Genomic DNA, 24,074 nt, shown 5'->3' with positions numbered 1-24,074 from the left:
CCTACTGGGCTACAGGATTGAGTCACATAGTATTCTGGGTTAAGTCAAAAGCTGACAGAAACAGTTCAGTGCTTGCCACGAACTACAGGTGGGCTAAAGGCTGAGAATAAAGAGCAAACTCAACTTTCCAGGCCACTGGATACATTTTTTTCCCCCTCAATAAACCTGCATCTAAGACTCTGTAGCTAAATTAGGTGTGGTGGGTACATGGCTGCAATCCTGGCACCCTGGAGGCTGAGGCAGGAGGATTGCCAGTTCAAGGATACCCAGGCCAAAGAGTGAGACATTGTTTCAGAAAACCAAGATAACTGTGGAAACGAGGAGACAAGTCAAAAAACTCGAGAGTAGGAAGTGTAGGAGGGGTCAGGCCGAGGGAGGAGACAATGAGGTGAGAGAGAGGATTTTCCAGTTGAGGATACCAGGAACCCCAGAGAACTATCTCAGGAGCATTTTGCAAGTGTTCTGGGCAACAAGGACACTTGAGGGGAAACTATGTGTGTCCCCCGTTCATCGCTCATAGGTAGATGTTTTAATTTAAGATTTTCCTTGGAATAATTCTCAAGGCAGGGTTTCCCTCCCCACTCAGGTCTTGTTGCTTTCCTGGCATCCACAATCATTCAAGAAGAACTGGGGGCTAGTGGCTGGGGCATCAAAAGCCCTACCAAGATGTTCTTGAGAGTTGCTGCCTCACTAGCCCAGTCCTGTGGCTTAGGCCTTGTCAGAAAGCCTAGCGAATCAACAGAGCACTTGGCCCCTGGATCAAGATCCCCATATATAGGTACTCAGTTAAGTGTTGGTACCCAACTCTGGTGGGCCTAGAGCATACACCGCTGACAGGCAAAGATGAGGAATTGTTTCAAGCCCAGTCCTAGCTTTGAGAAAAGTAAAAGGCTGGGACTGTGGACAGAGCTGGGGTCTGGTTGAGTGGCTCTGTTACAGAGCAAGCACTGTGCTAGCATTTATACAGGAAACATAGAGGGGAACAGCCCACATCCGGCTGTTCTTTCAAAGTATGACTTATTACACTATTCAGAAACTGACTATGCCTTCCTAGCCTGTAGGGCAGACTCAACAGAGTGATGAATCGCATGTTGGGGCATCCTCTAGTGGCTTACTATTGGTTTTGGTGGGGTGGGGTGATGGCTCTTCTTGGTTGGGAACTTAACTACATCCGGGGTGATCTAAAATCCACACATAGAGGGCACATCTGAGAGGGATTTCTGCTTAATTTGAAGTGGAAAGATTTACTTCTAATCTGAATCTTTGAAGTAGGGACACACATGCACACACACACACACACACACGCACACACACACACACAGACACACACACACATGCGCTCACACACACGCACATGCACACACATACAGACACACACACGCACACACACAGACACACACACATGCACACACTCACACGCACACACACACACGCACATGCACACACATACACACACACACACACACATACACACACACGCACACACGTAGACAGTGATAGAGAGAGTCATTCTGTAAGCTCTGTTACTCTGGAGACCCCTGACAATACAGGGAGAGATCCCAGCAGGACTTGTGAACAGAGCTAAAGTGTTCAACAACGGCTTTTCTTTTTTAAATCCATTCTTTTACATATCCAGGACAGTGCCATTTGTAAGTTATCATTGCTAAAGCTACCCTTTTGTCCCTGTACAACTCAAAAGTGAGCTTGGGCCTAGAATCTACAATTATCTTGAATTTCAGACCACTGAGCTGCAGGTGCAGGCCACACCCTCTGCTAAAGGAGGATGCTGCTGCGGCCTTAGGTGAGGGGTGCTGGCTGGCCAGCGCTACTGCTGGAGCTGGCTAAGATGGACTTACTTCCACCCTTCCCGCTCTTCTCCATCCGGTACTGGTAGATGTGCAGGGTGAAGAGCATATGGGAGTTGCGGTGGTCATCCTCGTCACAATCCTGTTGGTTGCTTCGCCTCGAGGCAATGGCAGCGTCCAGGAAGAAGGCAGCTTTCTCTGCGGTGGGGGCCCGCAGCTCACTCTGGTTCTGCAGCTGGGAGACAGAAAGTAAGAGCTGAGGCCACAGGCTCCATCCACTCTGGAAGGCCAGAAGTCCTTCTGAAACCAGGTCTGTACACATGGGCCATTCTCAGCTTAGTTATTTTTTTTCATACATTTTTCATGTATGCATGGGATGCATATGTGGATAGGCTTGTTTGCATGTGTGTGGGTGTGCCTGTAGTGGCCTGGGGTTAACATTGGGAATTATCCTTGATTGTTTCTTATGGGAGGATCTCTCTCTTGATTCCAGAATTCTAGATTTAAGTTTCTTAGCAAGCCTGCTCTGTTGATCCTATCTTGCTTTAGGGCAGTGGTTCTCAACCTATGGGTCGTGACCCCTGGGGTGTGTCAAATGACCTTTTCTGGGGGGGGGGGGTTACCTAAGATCATCAGGAAACAGATATTTATCTTACGATTCATAACAGTAGTGAAATTCCAGTTATGAAGTCATGAAATAATTTTATGGTTGGGTTCATAGCACAAGGAACTCTATCAAAAGGTCACAGCATTAGGAAGGTTAAGAACTACTGCTTTCAAGGCTAGAATTATAGTCAGGCCTTCACACCCACCCAACATTTATGTGGGTTCTGGGGATCTGAACTCTAACCCTCATGCCTTTGTGGCTAGGACTTGAATGGCTGAGCCAACTCAGCTTAGTTAATTTGCTTCTGAAAAGTAAGATTGTCCACATTTATTGGACTTAACTTGGTTTTCAATATTTTACAGCTAGCAAAGGGCTGTGTCAGGGGTTAGTGGTAGCACAGGCTCGTCTCATAAACCACCATTCTGGACCGTCCATCCTCTAACATGAGAGATGTGACTGGATTTTGACCTTAGAGATTGTGTTGGAGACAGGTGAAACGTGGTTACATCAGAGAAGGAAGGGACTTGCCTAGTGTTCATTTCCAATTTCTTGGTTATTTAATAAAAGCTGGTTTGGGGGCCACATTTAGTCGCATAATTGCTGAGAACAAGAAGTAGATATATGATGTCTAGTTATAGCTGTCAACTTGACAGAACCTCGAATCACTTGGGAGATAGGCCTCTGGATCTGACCCTTGGGTTATTGTGACTGCATGGTTGAGGTGGGAAGACCCACCCACTGTCCCCTGGCTGGGCTCCTGGGCTGTATAAGTGGAGAGACAGAGCCAGCAGCAGCAGGCATTCCCTCACTCTTGCTTCCTGGTTGTGAATGTCACATGATCAGCTGCTACCAGCTCCTGCTACCTGTCCCCTTCAACTTCAAGTCCTAATAAAGACTGTCAAGTTGCTTATGCTGGGGTATTTTATCATAGCAACAGAACAACATACGAAAGTCATGTAGAAACACCTAAGTACTTGGAGGTCTCATCTGTATTTGAGAGAGATCTGTTTTTGATTTAGTTCCTGAATTTATGTTCAGGGCAAATTCACACATAGTTAGAAAAGACACAGTGGGCATTGTGTCTGAATCTTGTGAGAATGGGGTCTGAATCCCAGTGGTTTGTTTTGTGGTGGAAAAGGAAATCTACTTTTGGTTTTGTTGAGACAAGTCCTTGCATTTCCTCACACTCTGCATCTCCTCTCCTCCGTGATCTGAAGGCTGGCACAGCAGGTGCGCGCCTGATTTAGCTTTGATTTTTCAAAGAACTGATTTGCAACATGTCTTTGGGTTGGTACAAATTATGACAATTTTCTACTCTGACTTTAACCATACCTATAATTTCAAACTGTGAGAAGCAATATTTGGTGTAGGCAGGATTTGCAAGCTAACACCAGCTTTAAAATCCTGGAACTTTGAAGGGATTTTTATCGGATGCGTCCTTTTGAACTTACTATCAGACTTAAACTGCAGAATTATACACATTTTAAAGAAGAGTTTCGAGAGGCCATTACTTTCTTCCCCTATTTACCTTTGGGAAACAGATCTTTACTTAAGAGAACCTCTGTTAGTCGGCCCCAAATTAACCTAAGTTCACACATGTTTGAGCCCTGCCAAGTTTGCAGAAGGACCGGTGGCCCGGGTGCTGCTGCTTCCGTCATGGAGTCTGTGCACCTACAGCCAAGCAAATGCTATGCTTCAGAGGGGCAGCTCCCTGGATCTTACGGGAACTTGTTAGAAATGCACACTGCAGGGCAGTGAGCTTTACCCCAAGTGGAGTCAGAAACCCAGTCAGTTTCAACAAGTCCTCCAGACAACGCTGATGCACACAACAGAGATTTCTAAAGGAACCTGGAAGGGTCTGGGTACCCTGAACAGAGGCTAAGCAGGGCCAGGCTTTGAGAGATGGGTATAATATTGTTTCTGGGGCACCCTCGCCCACAGAAATGACCTAGCTGGCGGGAGCCAGGTATTTATCAGGGACACCTATCTAAGACAGGGGGCGTTTTGGGAAGCCTACTGCAGGAAACTGGCAGAGCTGACTTTCTGGATATGAACCAGGAGAGCCACAGAGAGATCCCTATGTTAAACAGCAAAGGGAAGGCCCCCTTAAAAGGCCTGACTTCCTGAAAAGGCAAATAAGAGCTTCTCTGGCTTGCAGGGTTCTAGAGATTCAGTCCCCACTCTAATTAGAAATCGGTTACTAGTTTTTCCCACAGCACTGCTAATCCGGCTGTAAAGCAGTGCCAGAAACGCAGTTTACAGAGCCATAAACAGCCCCTGTAATGGCTGCAGCTATTTGTGCAGAGCAGTAAATATTTCAGTTTGTTGTTAAACAAAAGAAAGATTGTACTTTTTTTTTTCATTCTTGAAAGAGGCATCAAGAAAGTGGATTCAATCTCCCCTGAAATGCTATGACAATTGCAGTTCCTGCTCATTGTCAGTTAGATTCAAGGTACAAATATTTAGGTTGGGTGAGCAGATGGCCCCACAGCTGCAGGCCATAAAGTTCCCGTCCACTTTAAAGTAAACACTCCTAAGCCTTTCCCAGTTTACGTGGTAAGTGATTCCAGGTCTGAGATGCCCCATCCTCTGAAGTTGAGAGGAGTCACCCCCACCTAAGTCAAACTTCCAAAGCAGTCAGTCACCTGTGTGCCACAGATGGGGTCTTCACAGAGGTATACGCCAGGGGACTGCCCGTCCTGTAGGCTGCCCGTGGCCACCTCAGACAGCAGGTCTCGAAGGTTCTCCTCTTTTCCCCACACCTCAACGGCTGAGATGCGGACTGAGAATCGGGCCCCCGTCTTCTCTTTGCGCTCATTGATAAGCTTGAACAGCCAAGAAATAGCACATGGAATAATGCCCAGGTTCTGCATAGAGTCATCCCTTCCGATCATGGTGTAGGATTTCCCTGTGGGAGCAGGGGAAGAGAGAGACACAGACATCACTCAGGAGAGCCTCAAAAAGCAAATGCTGAGGACACGGAAGGAAGGCCTGGGGGAGTGGGAAGAAGGCAAGCTAAAGAATGAAAAGACCAGAAAAGTAGCAAGCATTTCCTTATCCTGGAGGTGACACAGTTATCAAAGAATGTGAGAGCCCAAACAAATGACAAGGTGAGGTCACGAGGGGCCTTGCAGAGGACCTCAAGCATCACCGGCTGTCTGCCTTCTGGGTTGTTCTACATGAGGTAGGAAGCTGGGGCTTTTCATGGTGATCACAGTCCTTTTTATAGCTACCCCACAGATTAAATCCACACACGCGTGGTTTATAGCCTTTCTCAAGTTAAATGCTGGTTTCCTTTTGTTTTGTTTTTTAATAGCATGAGCAAATTCCATTAAAATCGGGACCCCTGCTTTGATCTGTGATCAAGAAGTGAAGAAAGGAATGGGGGGTGGGTAGAACGGGCTCTCTGTCACAGGGGAGAGGTCTCTGTGTCCTCTGCCAGGCCTCTGGGATGATTTCTTCTACCAAGAAGCTTCCCAAATTGCTAACTCTTTCTGTATATCTGACAAGGCCTGGGGCGGGGGGGGGGGGGCAAAGAGGCCAGGACTAGAAAGAGAATGTGGGGGTGGGGTGGGGGGGTGTTTAAGCCAATCTTTTGCAGGGCTAGTTGATGGCTCCTTTCTCAAGTGCTGAAAAAAGGAGGACTTCTCATAGGGAGCACTCCTCACAGGGAGGACTTCTCACAGGGAGCACTCCTCACAGGGCTGGATGTTGGCCAAAGGACAGCTTTGGTTTGCTTCCCCCATGTGAGGCTCTGCTTGGAGATTCCTCCATTGGCTCCACCCACCAAATCTGCTTCCCAGACATCCATCCCATGATCAGGACAGACATGAACACCCTCCCTGCTTCCCTACCCTCTGGGCTTGACTATGACCTTGACCTATGACCTCATTAGCCAGTTGCTCCCCTTTTGGACTTGAAGCTATCCTACAGGAACAGGTCTGTCCACTTAGGACTGGCATGGCTATTCTTTATTATTCAGTTTGGCACCAAAAGGAAACGTAGCCCACCCTTGCATGGAGGACTCTAGAACCAACATCGAGACAGGAAGGAACCAACATTGAGCAGAAGAAAGAGGTCAAGTTTCCACTCACCTAGCTTGGCATGGCCAAAACAGAACACACAGCCATCTGCCCCATTCACCACAGACTGGATGACTTCTGCCACAGTTCCAGCACAAACTTCAGCCTGAAAGACACAAGATAAGACACTCGTAAATGTACCATGCAGCACCTAAGCCACCTCGGTGACATAGAAGTGACTCTGCCTTCCTGATGCTTGGAGTCCTAGCATCACCACAGTCCCAGATGGTCCAGCCTCTGCCACTTAAAAACACTCTGGGGACCTTCCACCCTTTCCACCCTTGCAATCAGTGAAAACACACTGACTACAAACCTTCCTCTAGCACTCTCCAATCTTAAAGTAGGTGCAGGCTGCAGTGAGAGAATGGGATGGGTTCTGGACCCTTGTCTCCTCTGTCAGCCTCCTCAACAAGGCACTTGACTCTCTGTCTCTTTGTCCACCAGAACCTTACACACACACACACACACACACACACACACACACACACACACACAGACACACACCCCACATCTCTCAAACAAGCTAGTCATACTAGAGAGGAAAACATGATTTGCAGTTCAGAACAGAAACCCTGAGGACAATCTTAGTGCTAACAGAATCGGGAATGTCTAGATATGTGTCTTCTTTCTTCCCATCCCTTCTTCCTTTGCTCACGTTTGACTTTTGAAAACCTCTTTTTCTATGCACACACTCACTGTAAAGAGCATCAGTTGGCCACACATCAGTGTGTCATTTGGGGTATTCTTTAGCTAAGCATGCCTTGTCTTTGGTGTGGTTATCACAATCTTTACACTGAGAGCAGGTTCTCGATGAGTTCTTTGGATCTCTCCATTGATGCTCAGTGGCAGGGCATGCTGAAAACTAAAGCTAGACAGTCAAGTGTGTGGACCACCTCAGAGATTCAGAAACTCTCTAGTTAGCATCTCAGGCCACTGCAGCAGCGGGAGGACAGAAGTACTTTCCATGTCCTGTTGCTTTGCCTTCACTTCTGTCTCAGGGCTGGTGTCAGAGGCCCTGTGAGCCGTCAAATGCTGGGGCTCTGCAGCCATCAGAGCAGTGTGCCTCCCAGTGGGAATGTGAACGGAGGTAGCCTGAGCCATGAATGTAGTCATTCAGCTCCGTGGTCCAGCTGTGCAATGGATCTAAGTATTTGGAAATCAATTTTCCTTTTCCAAACTGAAATTGAAAGACCACACTCCCAACAATAGTCAATTGTTCATGGGCAGTCGCCTCAGCAGCTCTTCAGGGGCCCCCCTTAGCCAAGGGATAGAGGGATAGAGCTATGTGAGGACCATGAGATCTTATACAGCTTCCAGGACTGAGGCGACAAGAGCCAATGTTGCTCTGAAGCCGAGACGGGAACAGTAGAGGTTGTCTGGAGTTAGCCAGAGTTGTCTTACCCAGGACAGGGAGAAGTTACTGCCCAGGAGCCCACCTTCAACTTGAAATGAGGTGGGGGTCGGGAGACTGCCAGCCACCCTGGCCACACATGATGTTAATTAAGAGAGTCTTAGGACACCAAGGAGAATTTTGGTTATGTGCAGAACAAACTGCCATTGGTGTCACCAGTAAAGAGACCAAGGGGCAGTAAAGACACAGGAGTGGCCTCACAGGGTACGAGGGGGATCACACACTCCCCTGTAGGGCTTCTGTTTAGCTCCTCAGGGAGAAGAGAATGACCGGAGACTTGCCTAGGTTGGATTGCTAAGGGCTGACAATGACCCCTGGACACTCCCCATTGTCCTTCCCCATGGGCCCAGAGCAGCGGGAAGTCTTTCTGACCACACAACCACAGCAAGGACATCCCTGCCCAAGACTTTGCTCAGCTACAGGTCTCAGTCCTCTCCATCTACCCCTAAGCCAGATCTGGCAAACCTTTCTCCCAGCAGTGGGTGGTCAAAGCTGCCACGGCTACTTCAGGGTAACAGGGATAGCTCTTAAGGGCAAGAAGGAATATGGCCATTCTTATTGTTACTCAGTGCCAGGGAGATGATGTTCGTAGAAGCAGGAAGAAAGACTTCACAGATGTCTGGGGCCACCACAGTGACAGCTGCCACACAGGCAAGGGGTTGAGAGTGTCCTTTGAATCTGGGCCAGTAGAATATAGCAGAAATGATAGTGTCAACTCAGTTCTGACCCAGCATATCTATGCCCTGGACATTGCCATGTCCACAAACCCAGGCTAGCCTGTCCAACTGCATAGGACAGTACAGATACAAGCACAGGTGACCCAGACAAAGCCACACTGCACATTTGCCCGTTTTTGTGCCTTGAGGCTTAAGGGATGCTGACCCTGTGGGGTTAAGCTGGCTACAACCAGTGGTATCACATTAAAAAAACATGGCTCTTAAGACAGACATGGTCTGTTGAGCACTTGTTGTCTTAACAGTCTAATGAGGCACAAGTACTTGCCACATAAGGACATTGAGACCCAGAGAGCTGAATGACTTACCCAATGACACACTGCTAGGAAAAAGTAGATAAAATACTGCTGTGTCAAAGACATGGTGTATGGACCAGGATGCGCCGTAGTTAAGGGGGAGGTGGTGGCTTTGGGGAAGATCTCTGCTTAGGACAGGAGCTAAGGTGACAAGGATTATTTGTGGAGTCCCAGTTTCCTTGTCTGTGGTATGAAAAGAATTAAAAATGTCTCCTTCTACCCAAAAGATTTCAAGGGGGAGTCCATGGCTTGACATAGGTGAAAGTTCTTGAAAACCACAGATATACATAGCGATTTACACCACTAGACACAGAGCAAACCAGAGTGTTCTGAGATCTGTGAACATGCAGCTTTGAGCATCTTCAGCCTGGGAACCAAGTGAGAAGTATAAAAAAGACTGGCAATAAAAATGGCTCTTTTGTTTTTTTCTGGAATAAATCTAAAACTCATTAATAGTCCAGGCTTAATTTAGGGCATGCTTTAGAATCCGTACAACTTCCCAGATAGCTTTGGAAAAGTTTTAACCCGTTAATTAAATTATCTGTAGACCATTTATTAGCCCTGGTGTCAGGTTTAAATTAGCGAACCCATTGGGTGGTATGACATAAAAATTGAAATGAAGAGAAACTGCAAAATCTTAACCACAAAGGGCCTCATCTTCCTAGGATAAACCTCGGGACAGTGATGTTGAGCTTCCAGATGAATGGTGCCTACATGCGCTAGGGCCTGTTGGTGGAAGACACATGTCATGTCAACCCCAGTAGCCCCTACAATATATGACATAGAGAAAATGAACAGGCTGTAGATGCTAACTGATGGTGCCCTGACCCTTGGGTCAGCTGTAGTCTTAACTGACATACTAGGAAGGGTTTTGCATAAAGCATGGGAGGTCCTTAAAGTTTATCAGAAAGACATAGGGTCCCTGATGCCACAATGCAGGCAAACCAGGCCACTGGCTGTCTATGGTGTGCCTAATTCACAGATGAATATATTCACTTATTTTTGGTATGGGGGAGAGGCTGGAGGCCTTACTTGTCATGCAGCGACTGCTGACTGATACCACACACTCTTCAGTTCCTATTTTCTCCACTGATTCTGACCACAGGTCTGCCTCAACCTCTGTTTCCCTACTGAGCACACCGTTTCCTCACTGGGGCCATTATCCTGCCTCCCACTCCCATGGCTATGAGACTTTTAATCCAGTCGCCTGAAATATTTTTCCTGTTACATGGCCTCTCCAAGTACTCTCAGGAGGAGAATCCTAACAGGTCAGTTGTCAGCACGTTTTTACAGTCATCCCATAACCTCCGACCTTTCTAGTTAGTTTCTTATCAATTACTGCATTGTTTTTATTTCTCCCTAAGCATGTGGGGTGTGTGTGTGTGTGTGTGTGTACATGTCTCTGTATCTTTAGGGGTATTCACACATGACTGAATAAGTATGGGGGCTAGAGATTGATGTTGGGTTTATTGGTTCATTCTCTGTCTGTATGTCTGTCTGTCTCTCTGTCTGTCTCTGGGTCTCTGTCTCTCTCTGTCTCACTGTCTCTGTCTCTGTCTCTCTCTCTCTTCCCAGGATTGCTCACCAATCCTGGAGCACATCCATCTGAGAAGACTAGCTGGCCAATGAGCTCCAAGGAGCCTATTACAAGCATGCACCACCATGTATAACTTGTATGAGGGCCGAGGATATGAACTCAGATCGTCGGTTTTGTGTGGCAAGCACTTCACCAACTGAGCCATCTCCTCAGCCCTCCAAGTATATAACTTGCTGAAATCCCAACACACCAGATCTTTCCAAGGAAACTACCATACCGGTAACCTGGAAGAACTGAGGGTATTCCGCGGAGCTCAGAATGACTTCCAAACATAATAATATGGATGGAGGAACTTGTTCATCGGAGTGTCCCAGAAGTACCCTACCAGCTCACATCCTCTTAATCAGTGCTAGGTGAGCCCTGAGGGAACTCTAACCCACCTGAGAAGCATCTTGTGGGAAAACCGCATCGAAGGCAAACATCTTTGGAGGCACCTGGCTGCTTCTTTTCTGGAAGGCATTGTGACCTCCACAAGTCAGGGGGTCATACAAGGTGATCTGCTTCTTCCGTGGGTCCACCTTCAGGAAAGAGCTGGATTCGGAGGTATCTCGAGCTGACGTGGAACAGATACGCAGCATGACTTTCACCTGTGAAAACCAAACACGGATTTAAAGAGCGGGCTACTTAACGATGGGAGTGGCCTTCCGCACGCGATGATATAAATATTCATGGCAGTGGGGAACTTTCTCATGATACATTATGGTGAAATGCACAACGAATCTGCAAGCTAACCCTCACTGGGTCATAGGAAGGATGGTTTATTTATAATTACCAGGTAGAATGTTTTGATATGTCCATTACTTGAATGCAGAGAAGGCGCACTGTGTTCTTTGTCTTCCTATTAATATAAATTAAAAATTAACTGTGCCCTGGTGGCCCAATTACATAGATGAAAAGCTAATCTGGACTGTCAGGCTATAGGGGCTGATACAGTTCCCTTGAAGCTCAAAGATCAATAAACCATGCACATAAAAGTTAGCTTCATAATTTACTCCCCAGCTTGGCTCATCGGGGCTCTGGGAGACAAAAATCCACAGTTATTAGTGTCATCATTAAAGCTCTGTGAAATGGCCTGTTTTTAATGGCCAGTATTTGAAATGCGTTCCAAGGGGCAAGTGTGATAAAGGATTGGTTCACAACATGTTATTTGGGATCCCATTACGTGAGCGTGGAGAAGCCTCATTTGTGGGGATGAAAGCGTGTCTTGGTTGAAGGGGGGGTGCGTATGCTCTAATCCACCTTCGAAGTCGGGGGAACATAAGCATCTCTAGTGCTCAAGACGAGCCCTGCTCCGCCCCGTGACTGAGGACAGCAGCCATCACAGAAATGGACCATCTGCTTTGTAGTCTCAAGGTATGCAGAAATAAAACTGAGGGCCAGCACAGACCCAGAGGCTCAGCTCTGGGAGAGGGACTCAGCTCTGGGAGAGGGACTCAGCTCTGGGAAAGGGACTCAGCTCTGGAAGAGGGACTCAGATCTAGGTTGGTTGGTTTGTTTGATTTTTGGTTGTTTTGATTTTTTGTTTTGTTTTTTGGACTCAGCTATTTTTTTACTATGCTGTTTATTCAGTCCGGCATGTGATGGTCCCTTTTGTTGAGTAACTACTATGTGCCCAGCATTATGCTAGGCACGAAGGGCACGTAGTGCGTAGGGCAGACCAGAGAGCTGCAGAGGGAGAGAATTTTAGAGATAGAACATGGCAAATTGTGAATGCCTGAGGGTGATTTCTCACCTCCCTTCCTCTTTGTCTGATGAGTTGTTAGTACTGATGAAACTCCCATCAGGCTTGTGGCAAGGCATAGTTATAATTGTTTTTATATGCACATTGGTTTCCATGCATGTGAGTACAAGTGTATGTGGTTGCACATGTGTGTGTGTGCATGTTGAAAGGTTGATGCTGAGTCTCTTCCTTGACCACTCTCCATATATATATATATATACATATATATATATTATATAAAATATAATATACATATAATGTCTATTACACATAATAGGTATTATATATAATATAAATATTGATGGAGGATCTATCATTTGAACCCAGAGCTTGACAATTAGGCTAGTATAGCTAGTCTGCTTGCTCCAGGATCTTCTACCTCTGCCTTCCACACGCTGGGATTACAAGTGAACTTCCCTGCCCACTTGAAGTTTACCTGGGTGCTGGAGACTGAAACTCTGGTCCTCAAGCTTCCATGGAAAGTTCTTCGCTATTCCAACCATCCCCCAAGCCCCTGGTGGTACTTGTTTTAACAAAACATTTCAAACACATAGAAATGTTCACAGAATAATACGTGTCGTGTCTAGGATTGAGGTCATCCTCCTGTCCACCCCTGTTTGCCGAGGGCTGGGGACTAAACTTCATTGTACAGAGCTGAATCATGAATAATTCCAAGGGTACCAGGCTCATCAGATGTCTAATACCATACCCTGCCTGTGCATCTCCTTATAATCCATACTCCAGTGTGGATTGGGGGCCAGCTGTCATGGTGGTAGAGTGTGGTTGGCCATTCAGGTTTCAAAATGTGATTCTCCTATGTGAGACAATAGAAGAGTTTCTGCCATTTGGAGGTGAGGGGCTGGCTATGCTTTGCCAGGCCTGTGCCATCATCTGTGTGATCTTATTCCCCTGATGACCTAGGGCATGGACACTCTTGTCGCTATTTTATAGGAAGAAATGGGTATCGCACACTGGTGTGTTATGGTCTCCTTCTGTTGCTGTAAGAAGACATTCTGCCTAAAAGCAACCTAGGTGAGGAGAGGATTTATTTGGTTTATACTTTCTGGTCACAGTTTATCACTGCAGGAAGTCAAGGCGGGAAAATGAAGCAAGAACCTTGGAGGACCACTGTTTGCTGACACACTTTCTGAATCACTTGTTGGCTCATGCTTAGCTAGCTTTCTTATATAACCACGGACAACTTGCTGGAGGGTGGTGCCACCCACGTTGGGCTCGGACTTTCTGCATCAATTAATAATAAGACAATCCTTTGCAGACAAACCTTACAAAGGTACTCAATCGAGGTTCTCTTTGGGTGATTCTAGGCTGAGTCAATTTGACAGTTAGCACTAACTAGGACATACACTTTGGACCTTGCTGCTAAACCTGTGGACGATAGGGCTGGGCCAAATTTATCTTTAAGGCTCCATGTTTTCTCCCTCCAGCTTCTACCTCCCATGGTCAAGCTTCTTGGAGCCTCACTCTCCCCATCTGTATGGTAACAATACCTGCCTACCAAACTGTAATGAGACTTGTACGAGTTGCTGTGTGAGGTGCTGAAGGTGGAACATAGTACACAGAGGACTCAATTTCTGCTCCCTTCACCTGTCTTCCTCTGGACCTTGATAGACTATTCTTTTCTAATGATGCTGCTGATGATAAAGCTACAGAATGCCTTGACCTGGATTGTGGGTACCATGTCGCACAAAGAGGACCCCAGGATAGATTCTATAGGTAGGGCTAGTTAGTATGCACAAGCTATGACTAGGATCTTACCAGGACAGCACTCTGGAGTTGCACATCCACTGCATACAGGACAATAGCCACGATGATCATACATCTGCCACTGGGGCATGTCCTTGTTCCTCATTACTCTCTACAGCCTGATTTTAACTCTACTCATGTCTAGGTTGGTCCCGGTTACATAGCAGTATGCTACAAGCAAGTATCCATCCACACAGCTACTTCTGAGGGCTAACTGGGCCCCCAGGCTCTCTGTGAGTGCCTCTCCCCACGCATCTACAAACCACACAAGTCAAGAGTCCTGCCACTCCAGGCAGAACTGATGGAGCCACACGACCCGCTGCCTTTCTGTTTTGCAATTTTGCACACCATTTCTAGGTAACTAGAGGTGCTGAATGAAAATGTGAGCTAGGCTAGGCAGAAGCCCGCATGCAGAAGAAGGAAGGCGGGCACGGGATCAGCCAGCCATTTGAAGGGGAAGCATATGCCTGCATCTTAATGAAGAACTTGGCCCCTTTTCTGCAGATGAGCTGAAGACCCTGCCGTAAGTCCCACTAAGGAGACACACATTTCTAAAGAAACCCAAACCATTGAACTCAGAGCTAGGGGAAAACACTACACACCGTTCTTCTCTGTGCAAGTCACTTAAATACATGGAGGATTTCCCCCCTTCTAGAAAGGAAATTGGGTTTTTCTACTTCGCCTCCCTTTTGCCATTATTCCTTTAGTCCTGCACTCCACTTCCTGCTTAATCCTCTGTAATTAAAGAGCTTAAGAGACACCACTTATGATCAAGAAAGTTCCTCGGACTTCTTGCCAGGAGCTCTTGCTTTTGTTACAAACACTGTTGGATTCTTGGCAACATCTTCCACCCTGCCCTCTGCTCTGTTCCTCCAGGAGAGGAGGGAGGGCTGCCATCCACACTCAAAGCCTATCTCTGCCCTCAGGGTCAAGATCACAGTCACTTCCAAGAACAGGCCTGGGACAATGGCATCCAGACAGCTAAAGGGACAGTCTGAGTGTAGGAAAGGAGGGGCGGACACCCAGAGAGGGGAGGCTGTCAGCGTGAACCAAAGTCCCCTCTGGTTGGGATCCACTTTGCCTCATTTGTCTAATTACTCATGGTTGGTGCGAGACAGCTGTTGCTTAGGGCAGCTGTTGTCTTTATGTCTTGCTCATTAATCTTTTCAGCATCTCCAGGTGGACAGCATCCTGAGACGGGAAAAGAAAGGGATTGTGAGACACTCATTGAGAGGGGCCTAACATCACTCTCTCAAGCTGCACACACCCTCCATGAATGAGAAGGTGATAGCCGGCTGCCACCCAGCTTATTGAAGGCTAATGAGGAGCGGGCTCTGCAGTTCCTTGCCATCGCTGTTACACATGGTCATGCCAGCAGACACAATTGGTGGTCGCTATTCATCATGGTGCAGACCTAGTGAGACTCTATTGTCTGTTCCTCTCCCCAGTAGCTGTTGGCCTGGAGGGTCAGCAAAGACACTCAGGAGGGCTTTGAGCAGGCTCACAGTTCAAAGGGCGCCTCACCAATCAGAAAGACTACACAAGGTGGGAAAGGACAAAGAACTCTGCCTTAGATCTTACTGAAGTTCCTCACAAGAACATCCCCAGTGAAAGCCATCCACTCGACCACTTGACTATAATCAAAGATGCTTTTCCTACTCAGGGTCCCAGGGGATAGCATTAGATCAACCAACCACTGCATCTTTCCAGTCTTTTACAATGCCCCCCCCCCCCCNCTGTATTCTAATTCCCTTAACATGGACTTTTAAGAATCAGCTCAGTAGAAACTAGTCAAGGTGTCGATGCAGCAACTGTCCCAAACTGCCATTCAGTATCCCTTTTGGCCACATTCAGGGTTTTCTTTAAGACTTCACGTATGTGGGAACCTGAGCCATGATGTATATAGCCCATGTACAGAAACTTTCCCCAAAGGAAAACCTGAGGCAGATTGATTAAGTCATTAGGGAGACATGGTGGTGCATGCTGGCAGTTCTACTACTTTCGGGCAGAGGCAGGAGGATGCTGAAAATCTGAGGCCAACATAGCCTGTGTGGCTAAGGCTGTGTAGTATGGTCTCAGAAAGACAGGTGGTTCAAAAGCCACCACAGGAAGAATGGTGGGGAAAAGAGGAAAGAATTGCCAGACGAGGATCTAAAAGCAAAGGGAGGTAGGGTATCCCGGTAGTCGAACACTTGCCTAACATAAGTGAAGCCCACAATACACATGCACACACACATGCACATTACACATGTGCACATGCATATATACACACATGCATGCACACACGCACGCACACACTAAGAAGTCATCCATTTAGGCAACACAATCAAACAGCAATGCTTGGCAGTAGGTAATTCCAACCAAGAATCTAGTTTTCTCCACAGTGGGGCAAGTGGCAGGGATGGTGTGCCAGAATTCCTTAGGGAGGCAGGTGACAGGATACTGATTACAGTATCCTAAGCTTCACATGTGGGTTGAAGGCTCAGCTTGGGGGGGGGGGTAGCCCCTGACTAGGAGGTGGATGGTGAAAAACAGGGCCATGCTGTCCTAGAGATAGATCTGGAGGTCTTTCTTGGTTCCCTCCTAATTTAGGTAAGATCCAACCGTGAAAGAAAAACTTAGAGGGTCACCATTGCTACCTCACAGGTGCAGGCTTTGATGGGAACGGAGCAAACCTGGAGTGGGACGGGGTTCTCACCTATGAAGTATCACCACCAGTCTGTGGTTGATAATCGTGTGTGGGCCTTGGCATCCATATCCTTAAGTTAGACCTCTGTGCTACCTCCCTTGACAGAGATGTGGAGAACAAAGGCATGAAGACTGCTTATTAAGCAGTGCACAGAACAAAACAGTGCAGTCAGCTCCCCACTCCTGCAGTGTCCACCTGCATCCAACTAACCACAGACTGGGAAGACCCAGGAAGAAAACATGAGCCCTAAGCATCTAGGCTTCTTTCCTTCTCATTCACTCCCAAATGGTACAGTATCACATCTACACAGCAACCACCTACACAGTAGGTACACAGGTACAGGCTGCCATATATTATAACTGATATACAGATAACTTAGAATGTTCAGGCCGAGTGCATAGGTTATATGCAAATATCATGCCATTTTACATATGGGACTTGAGCATCCGTGCACTGTAGAATATGCATGGACTCCCAGGCTTGGTTACCCAGAGATACTGAGGGACAAGTGTATTATTCAGGGAGTAGGGGAATCAATAGGTTTCCCTCGGATCTACTGCTAGAAAATAGACTGTGCACATCAAATTAACACCAGATAGGGATGCGGCAATGGCTCAGTGAATAAGAGCAGTTGTGCAAATATGAAGACCTGAGTTCAAATCCCGGCCCCATGTTAAAAAGTCAGCCATGTTGGTGTGCTCCTGTAACTCCAGTGTTAACGTGGGGGTGGGGAAGAGGGAGTGGCAGATCTGGAGAACTCCAGAGCTCACTGGCCAGCCAACTTAGCCTGAGTCAACTTCTGGCCTCTGTGGTTGTACATACCCCTCTCACCACCACCGCACAAAGATATTATAAAGCAAAATTACGCACATACAAAGAATTGAAATAAAGATGATTTTCCTCCTACCTCCTGTTAAAACTATATATGATACACTTGCATTTTTTTTTTATAATGGTAAGTAATCCATATAATGTTTGATCTCAGCACCTAAGTGAGGTATTTCTTTATCCCTTTCTTCTCTGTCCTGGCCAGGCAGTGGGATGAGTGCGCTCACCCTCTCTGATCACAGTGCCTTTGCCCATTCTAGATGATACTGGAGAGAAGGGAGACCTAAAGAGTGTACACTTCCCAGTGTGTGCCTCTTGCACACACAGCATCTGCTGCTGCATCAGGGAAACGGCAACACTCCACAGCTGTCCATGCTCTGACATGCTGACAAATATGTGGTGGAAGACTTTGATGAAGTGCCCATTTCTGAAACCTCACTGCCAGGGATTAAGGGTGCAATTCTCCAGCCATTATTTAAAGGGCTCCCTTCTCTTTAAGTATCATAATGGAAGATTCTATTGCTAGCCTGTCATGGGGTACTGCATTCCACAAATACGACTTTTCCCCCCTCTTAGGTATCTGAGATGTCTCCTTAGCTTTAATAACATTAAAGTAAATTAAAATCAGGTTTTACACAAGATGATAATTTATATATTTCCCTGATAACATTTCTAAAAGTGACATGAAGTTTGTTCCTTTTTTGTTCTCAATCTCTATCTGTCTCACTTCTCTCTCTCTCTCTCTCTCTCTCTCTCTCTCTCTCTCTCTCTCTCTCTCTCTCTCTGTCTGTCTTCCTGTATGCATTTATGTCTGTATCTTTTTCTCAGTGTGTGTGTGTGTGTGTGTGTGTGTGTGTATGCATGTGTGCATGTGCATGTGTGTATACAGCCATAGCCACAGAGCACACAGGCGGGAATTGCCCTTCTCAGTCACTTTCTGCCTTATTCTCCTGAGACAAGGTCCCTTGGTGAACCCAGCTTGACTGGCAGCCACAAAGCTCCAGTTATTCTCTCTCTCTCTCTCTCTCTCCCCTCCCCCATGGCACCTAGGTTACAGGCACACGTGGCCATGCCCGGCCTTTTACAGGTATTATGGATCTGAACTCAGGTCCCCATGCTTTAACAGCCAGCCCTCTTTCCAGCCCTGAAATGGCTTTTCCTGAAGGCAAATCCCTATGGTTTCATGGGACTGAAGGGTTCAAGGAGAATGGTAGAGGACCAGGAGGCGCCTGTTGGTCGGTGTAAGGCTTGTAGGCTTCTAGTAACTCCAACGGTAAGAAATGCAGGGGAGAAGTGAAACAACTGCACTTCCTACAGTTAGACATTTAAAACAATATCTCACAACGGCATTGCTGCATCAAAGCATAATGGCTGTTACAGGATTGCAGAATCACACCTAAAGAGACCTCGGAGACTGGAAGCACCGTTCAGCTGTGAGTTACATAACCTGTTGGATTGAATTCCTTTATGAAAAAAAAAAAAAAATCTAGTGTCATCCTTCATGAAGTGTCCTGAGAGTATGGGGCTTGGTCCACCTGGACAGAGTCCATATTGGTGTGAGACATTTGGAGGGTAGAGGCTGAGATGTACTCACTCAGGCTTCCCGAGGACAGTTGGTGTTGACAAGAGCAGTTTAGTACCAGCACCCTTGCTATGACTTCTCGACAAGTTGTACAGACCTCACTGTTTGGTGAAGGCTCTTATCCCCTTCCCATGTGCCTTCCCCATGCCAGCTCTGCCAAAGAATCACCACTGTCCCTGTACCTACCATGCTCCCTAGCTCCACACTGGGATTTCTGGTCCTGGGACTCCAGCGACTTGCCCAAAGCCAACTGCCTGGCTGTGGCCTTGACCTGCTCCTCACTCTGGGACGTATACAGAGCTGAATTACCCTTGAGGACTTGGGGAAGGAGCGGGCCAGTTCCTCCACTAGAGACTCAGCTTTTTGGAGGTGCCCTTAGGTAAGTTTGTGTGGCGCCAGACAGTAAGTAACGAGCAGCCATGCCATCAGAGGGGAGATTTACATTATTAAAAGCCAGGCTGGCGAAGGTGACAAGCGGAGGCACAATAAAGTGTGAGGGAGCATGTGAGAGACCAGAAAATGGAGCCTGCTAATGAGATGTACTCAATAAAGGAGTGCTTCGGGGAGTGGAGGGGGGCCTAGAAGATTCTATAAAGCTCGGCATCAGCAAGCAGCTGTCACCAGGCAAGCCTAGCCAGGGACTGCAAAACACAGTGGGGAGAAAAAGCCCTTCCCTGTGAAACACTGCTAATGGCTGGCAGCTTGGGGAGCAGAGTCCCTCACACCAATTAGGAGACTTTCGAGAGAGCAGGCCAAGCAGCTGAGGGTGAGACAGACACACCTCAGGGGCCAGTCTGTCAGGAAGGACTGGAACTCTGACAGTAGCCTATTTAGAAGTCACCCCAACCCTTAGCTCATTCTGTTCAGGAAACTTATTTTAAATGGATGAGCTGGTGTCAAGACACTCGAAGGCAGACACCCCCAGACAGGCATCTTTGGGCCTGATGGAGTGGGTTATGGGATGCTGGCTTTCCCCCTAGAAGAATCAATCCAATGTCAAGGACGGTCACTGTCAGTTTCCTCTCTGTGGTTTGCGTGATGTACAGCTGGCGCCTGGAGCACAGGCTTCAGAGAAGGGGTCCCAGGGTTGAGATCTAGATCATTCTTTGATGCACGTCTGTGGACAAGAGATTTAAGCTTTTTGGTGTCCAGTGTACAAACTGGTAACAAGAGCCGTAGGGTTATGAGGTATGGAGCTAGGGACTACAGAGTCCACACTTGGTAGCATTAGTTGCTACTGCCTCAGTCACTACTGTGGTAACTGGGCCTACTGAAGAGGCCATGAACCTCCAAGTCATATAGACTCTGGCTCTTGGTTGCCTCCCCATCTCTAAATAGAGACAATATTTTCTTTTGAAATTAGTTAATGGCTGAACAGATTCAGCTACAATGCCCCAAACAACCAAGTTCTTAGGTTGTTTTCTATAAAAAGTCTTTCAGAATCCATACAAGAATGCCTTAAAACTGGATTTTCATGAATGACACATGCTGAAGGAACCAGGCCCTTGCCTTTTGACAAGAAAAGCTCAAAATGCCATGTGTGGAATGGGACAACAAGCTTAGGACACACAATGAGAGGAGGTGGGGGTTGGGGCGGGGAAGCGAAAGGCCCCACAACTGCTCTCACCAGCCAATCAAGTGCGGCCTCCCCTCTCGGGTCTATATAAATTCTGTTACCAATGGATAAGGAGGCAGACTTGAGCTGGCAGTCCTTGAATTCCCTGTATCGTGAGCACACGCCAAAATCTTCTCTCTTTGCAAAAGCCAGGTCTCACAGTATTTGCTTCTACATACTTTGGGTTTCGAGCCCTTGCTCCATATCACCAGGATAAGGATTTACACAACTAGTAATCAAATAATCATGCAAAACCTGGGGTACAAAGACCTCAACAAGTAGGTACTGTTGTATGGAGCCACATCGACTATGGGACAAAGGAGCCTTAGGAACTCTGCGGGTCGTCATTGACTCTTCCTTGATTTAGCTTATCTAGGAGTCCAGGAGACCCAAGTCCCTGTATTCTAAGTTGCTTGCCCAAGATCCCTTTTCTTGCACACAGACTTTTAGTGGAAACTGATGGGCCCCATGACATAGTGTATGGCTCAATGTTCCACTTAAGTGCATCAATGTTCTCAAAGGTGGTTCATCTTTTTTTTTTTCCAAGTGCTGTCAATATTTTTGTTTTAAAAATCAATTTATTTTTATTACTTTTGAGAATCTCGTGTGTGAAGACTGTATTTACATCATTTCTGTCCCATTTTCTCCCTACCACCACTCTCCCTGTGACCCCTTAACATCATGACCTCTCCTTTAATATTATTGTTTTATACACGCACAACACACACATGTCCGTGTAATGCAGCCTGCTGTGCTCATGTAGAGTTGCTCGTATGTGTATGAGTTTAGGGCTGATCACTGGGTTAGGATCACCTATCAGTTAGCTCATCCTTGGATTCAACTGGATCTCCCTAATTAGCCATTAATTGCCTATAGCTCTTTATACGGAGCCTTGTGAGATTTCCCAGTCTACACTGCTGTTATCATTCTACAGTTCTTGTTTAAGACACATTATCATTAGGATTCCATGAGCTCCCCAGATTTTTATAGGAACCAGACCTTCCAGTTCCCACCCCTTCTGACTCTTACCTGAGTTTTAATAAATACTGACTGATAATGATTGGAGATTTTCTGAATAAGCAGAAATGAGACTCACTGCCAGAAATAAGACATACACAGTGATGTAAGTTTGTAAATTCAGTTACTTGTGGGGCTGAGGTAGGGGGATTGCAAATCCAAGGTCTAATTGGGCCACAGAGTGAGGTCAAGGCCATCTTCCACATCTTAGTAAGAAGCTATATCAAAAGGAAAAGGAGAAAGTGGAGCTTGGGATGTGGCTCAGAAGTACAGGGCTTACTTAGATGTGAAAGACCCTGGATTGAAGCCCTAGTAATGTAACACACACATTCCTTACTACACGCACTCAAAGAGTTTTTGAGAGATACCAATGACCACTTCTTAAAGTCAGAATTCTTTCAGATGCGCTCAGTTTGGGTTTGGGGCATTTCCTATCAACAAAGGGCCTGTTTCCCACCAATGCTTGTGCTACCACCAAGAGCTCAGCTGCAGATCTGCTGTTGCACAAACAAGGCTTAAGAAGTGCATCTGATGCGGCAGCCCTGGCTGTCACCAGAGAGGTGCTGACTGTCTTGGAAAAGGACAGGCAGGACAATGGGAAAACTGTGTTTTCTTCTGGAACCCTCTATAACAAATGGAAGGCTTGCTACAGAACACTTGCTTTGCTGTCTCTTGTACCTCACTGCTGGGGTTCTTCCTGGCCCCAAGAATCTCAACATCTTGTTGCTTCTGGCCTAATGACCTAGACACACAAATTCTATTATAAATAACTTATTTATCTGAAATAAAAATGTCAGCACCAACTATCATAGTAATTCCTAGGTAGGAATCTCCCTTGCAGGTATGTCTTTAGTCCATTTGCTTCACGAAGCCATCTTAGGAGGACAGTATCCAGACTTTCTCCCAGGCTTGATCACCTAGGCAGCTCCCAGGAGACAACCTCCCTCCTGCTAGCAACACAGACGAATGGCAGCTGCACAGGACCTGGTGCTAGGAGATCGGTGGGAGGGAGAAACTAGTCTGGCTTCTCAAGGCTGCCCAGGGACTAAGGGCAGGTAACTCAGCATAAAACCCCCTCTGTTCATCATGTGGCAGAGGCTAGGCATCTAGCTCAGAGCCTTCTGGGAAGCTGGGATCCAGAAGGAGTGGGGAGCCGTTCCTAAAAAGGCCCAAAGCTCTCAGCTGTAGTCTGGGGAAGAAGAAAAGAACCAGTGTGGGAAGCCACATAACACCATTACAAGATGGCGCTGGCTACCGCTGGACACCGCCCGCAAGTCCTGGTAAACAACCAATGTGCGCATGTGCAAAAGGGTTTTCACACCAAGTCACAGCTCATCCCGGAGCATGCAAATGAGGGACTGAAAGCAACACCAATCAGGTATGGCCACTCCACTCCTAAGCCTATTTAACCAGTGCCAATTTCGGGGCTCGGGGTCTTTTGCCTTTGCAATCAAACTCTCCCAATAAACGTGTGCAGAAGAATCCTTTTGTGGCATCTTCCTTGCTGGTGAGTCGGGCGTCTACAAACCAGAGGACCATCCCAGGAGAAAGGACATCAGAGGGAGCCCTGAGGTCAAGAGAGTGGAACCTGGAATCATCTCATCGACAGCTTTGGATTATGGATAACTTTAATTCCCACTCACTGGACAAACTCTGTGTTCTCATGCCCACCTCCACATAGAAAGAGAGGAGGTGAAGAGTAAAGAGCAGGAACAAAGACAGTACACCATGTCTTGGTCCCAGATCCTTATTTCTTGACAGGTCTTGGAGTTTTAACAATAAGGAAGAGTAAGAAGGTTCAGGTAGTAGCCATGGCTACCCTAGGTCTTCTTTCACTAGTGTCTCGAAGGAGAGTCTCACATTCAGAAGTACACACATTCCATCTACTAAAGCATGACTGAGTGGTCATACAGCTTTGCACAGCACCCATGCCAGGGCTGCAAGGGGGAGGGGCATGGCAAAAGGAGAAAGGCTCCCTACCATTTGTTTACGGGTTTCTCTACTCTCTAGGTTTCATCTCCGAACTAAAAGAATTCCAATCCTAGGCTTAGCTCAGGCAAGCCTCATGCTTCCTGCTGACATCTTGTTGGAAGGCATAATGTAAGGGGAAGGGGAAAGACGTGACCCTCTGTCACCTTCCCCAAGGGACAGCTTCTGGTGCCTACCATTTCCTCACCACTCTCTGCCTTTGCAGACAGGCCCTTGCTGGTAATAGGAGACAAGTTTGAAGCTCATGGGCAGGTTCTAATATGGAAAAGATTATAAAGCTGTGTGTTTTCTGTTTTTTCTTTAACCGCGTGTGTGTGTGTGTGTGTGTGTGTGTGTGT

At 47.0% G+C, this 24,074-nt stretch overlaps 1 protein-coding gene across 4 annotated transcripts in view; it reads right to left on the bottom strand.

Annotated features, from left to right (window-relative positions):
• Kif26b (kinesin family member 26B) overlaps nt 1–24,074 on the bottom strand; it is a 403,835-nt gene that overhangs the window by 55,369 nt on the left and 324,392 nt on the right. For all 4 annotated transcript variants that reach the window (XM_021197273.2, XM_029538478.1, XM_029538479.1 and 1 more), the window contains 4 exons: nt 10,913–11,119; nt 6,507–6,600; nt 5,058–5,320; nt 1,857–2,040 (listed from right to left, as the gene is read on the bottom strand). In XM_021197273.2, coding sequence (XP_021052932.1) covers nt 1,857–2,040; nt 5,058–5,320; nt 6,507–6,600; nt 10,913–11,119 — 748 coding nt within the window. The remainder of the gene's footprint in view (nt 1–1,856; nt 2,041–5,057; nt 5,321–6,506; nt 6,601–10,912; nt 11,120–24,074) is intronic.

This window comes from Mus pahari, chromosome 5 (assembly GCF_900095145.1).
Source record: "Mus pahari chromosome 5, PAHARI_EIJ_v1.1, whole genome shotgun sequence".
NCBI lineage: Eukaryota > Metazoa > Chordata > Mammalia > Rodentia > Muridae > Mus > Mus pahari.
The sequence above is the reverse complement of the archived record's forward strand: the minus strand, read 5'-3'. Positions and strand labels throughout refer to the sequence as shown.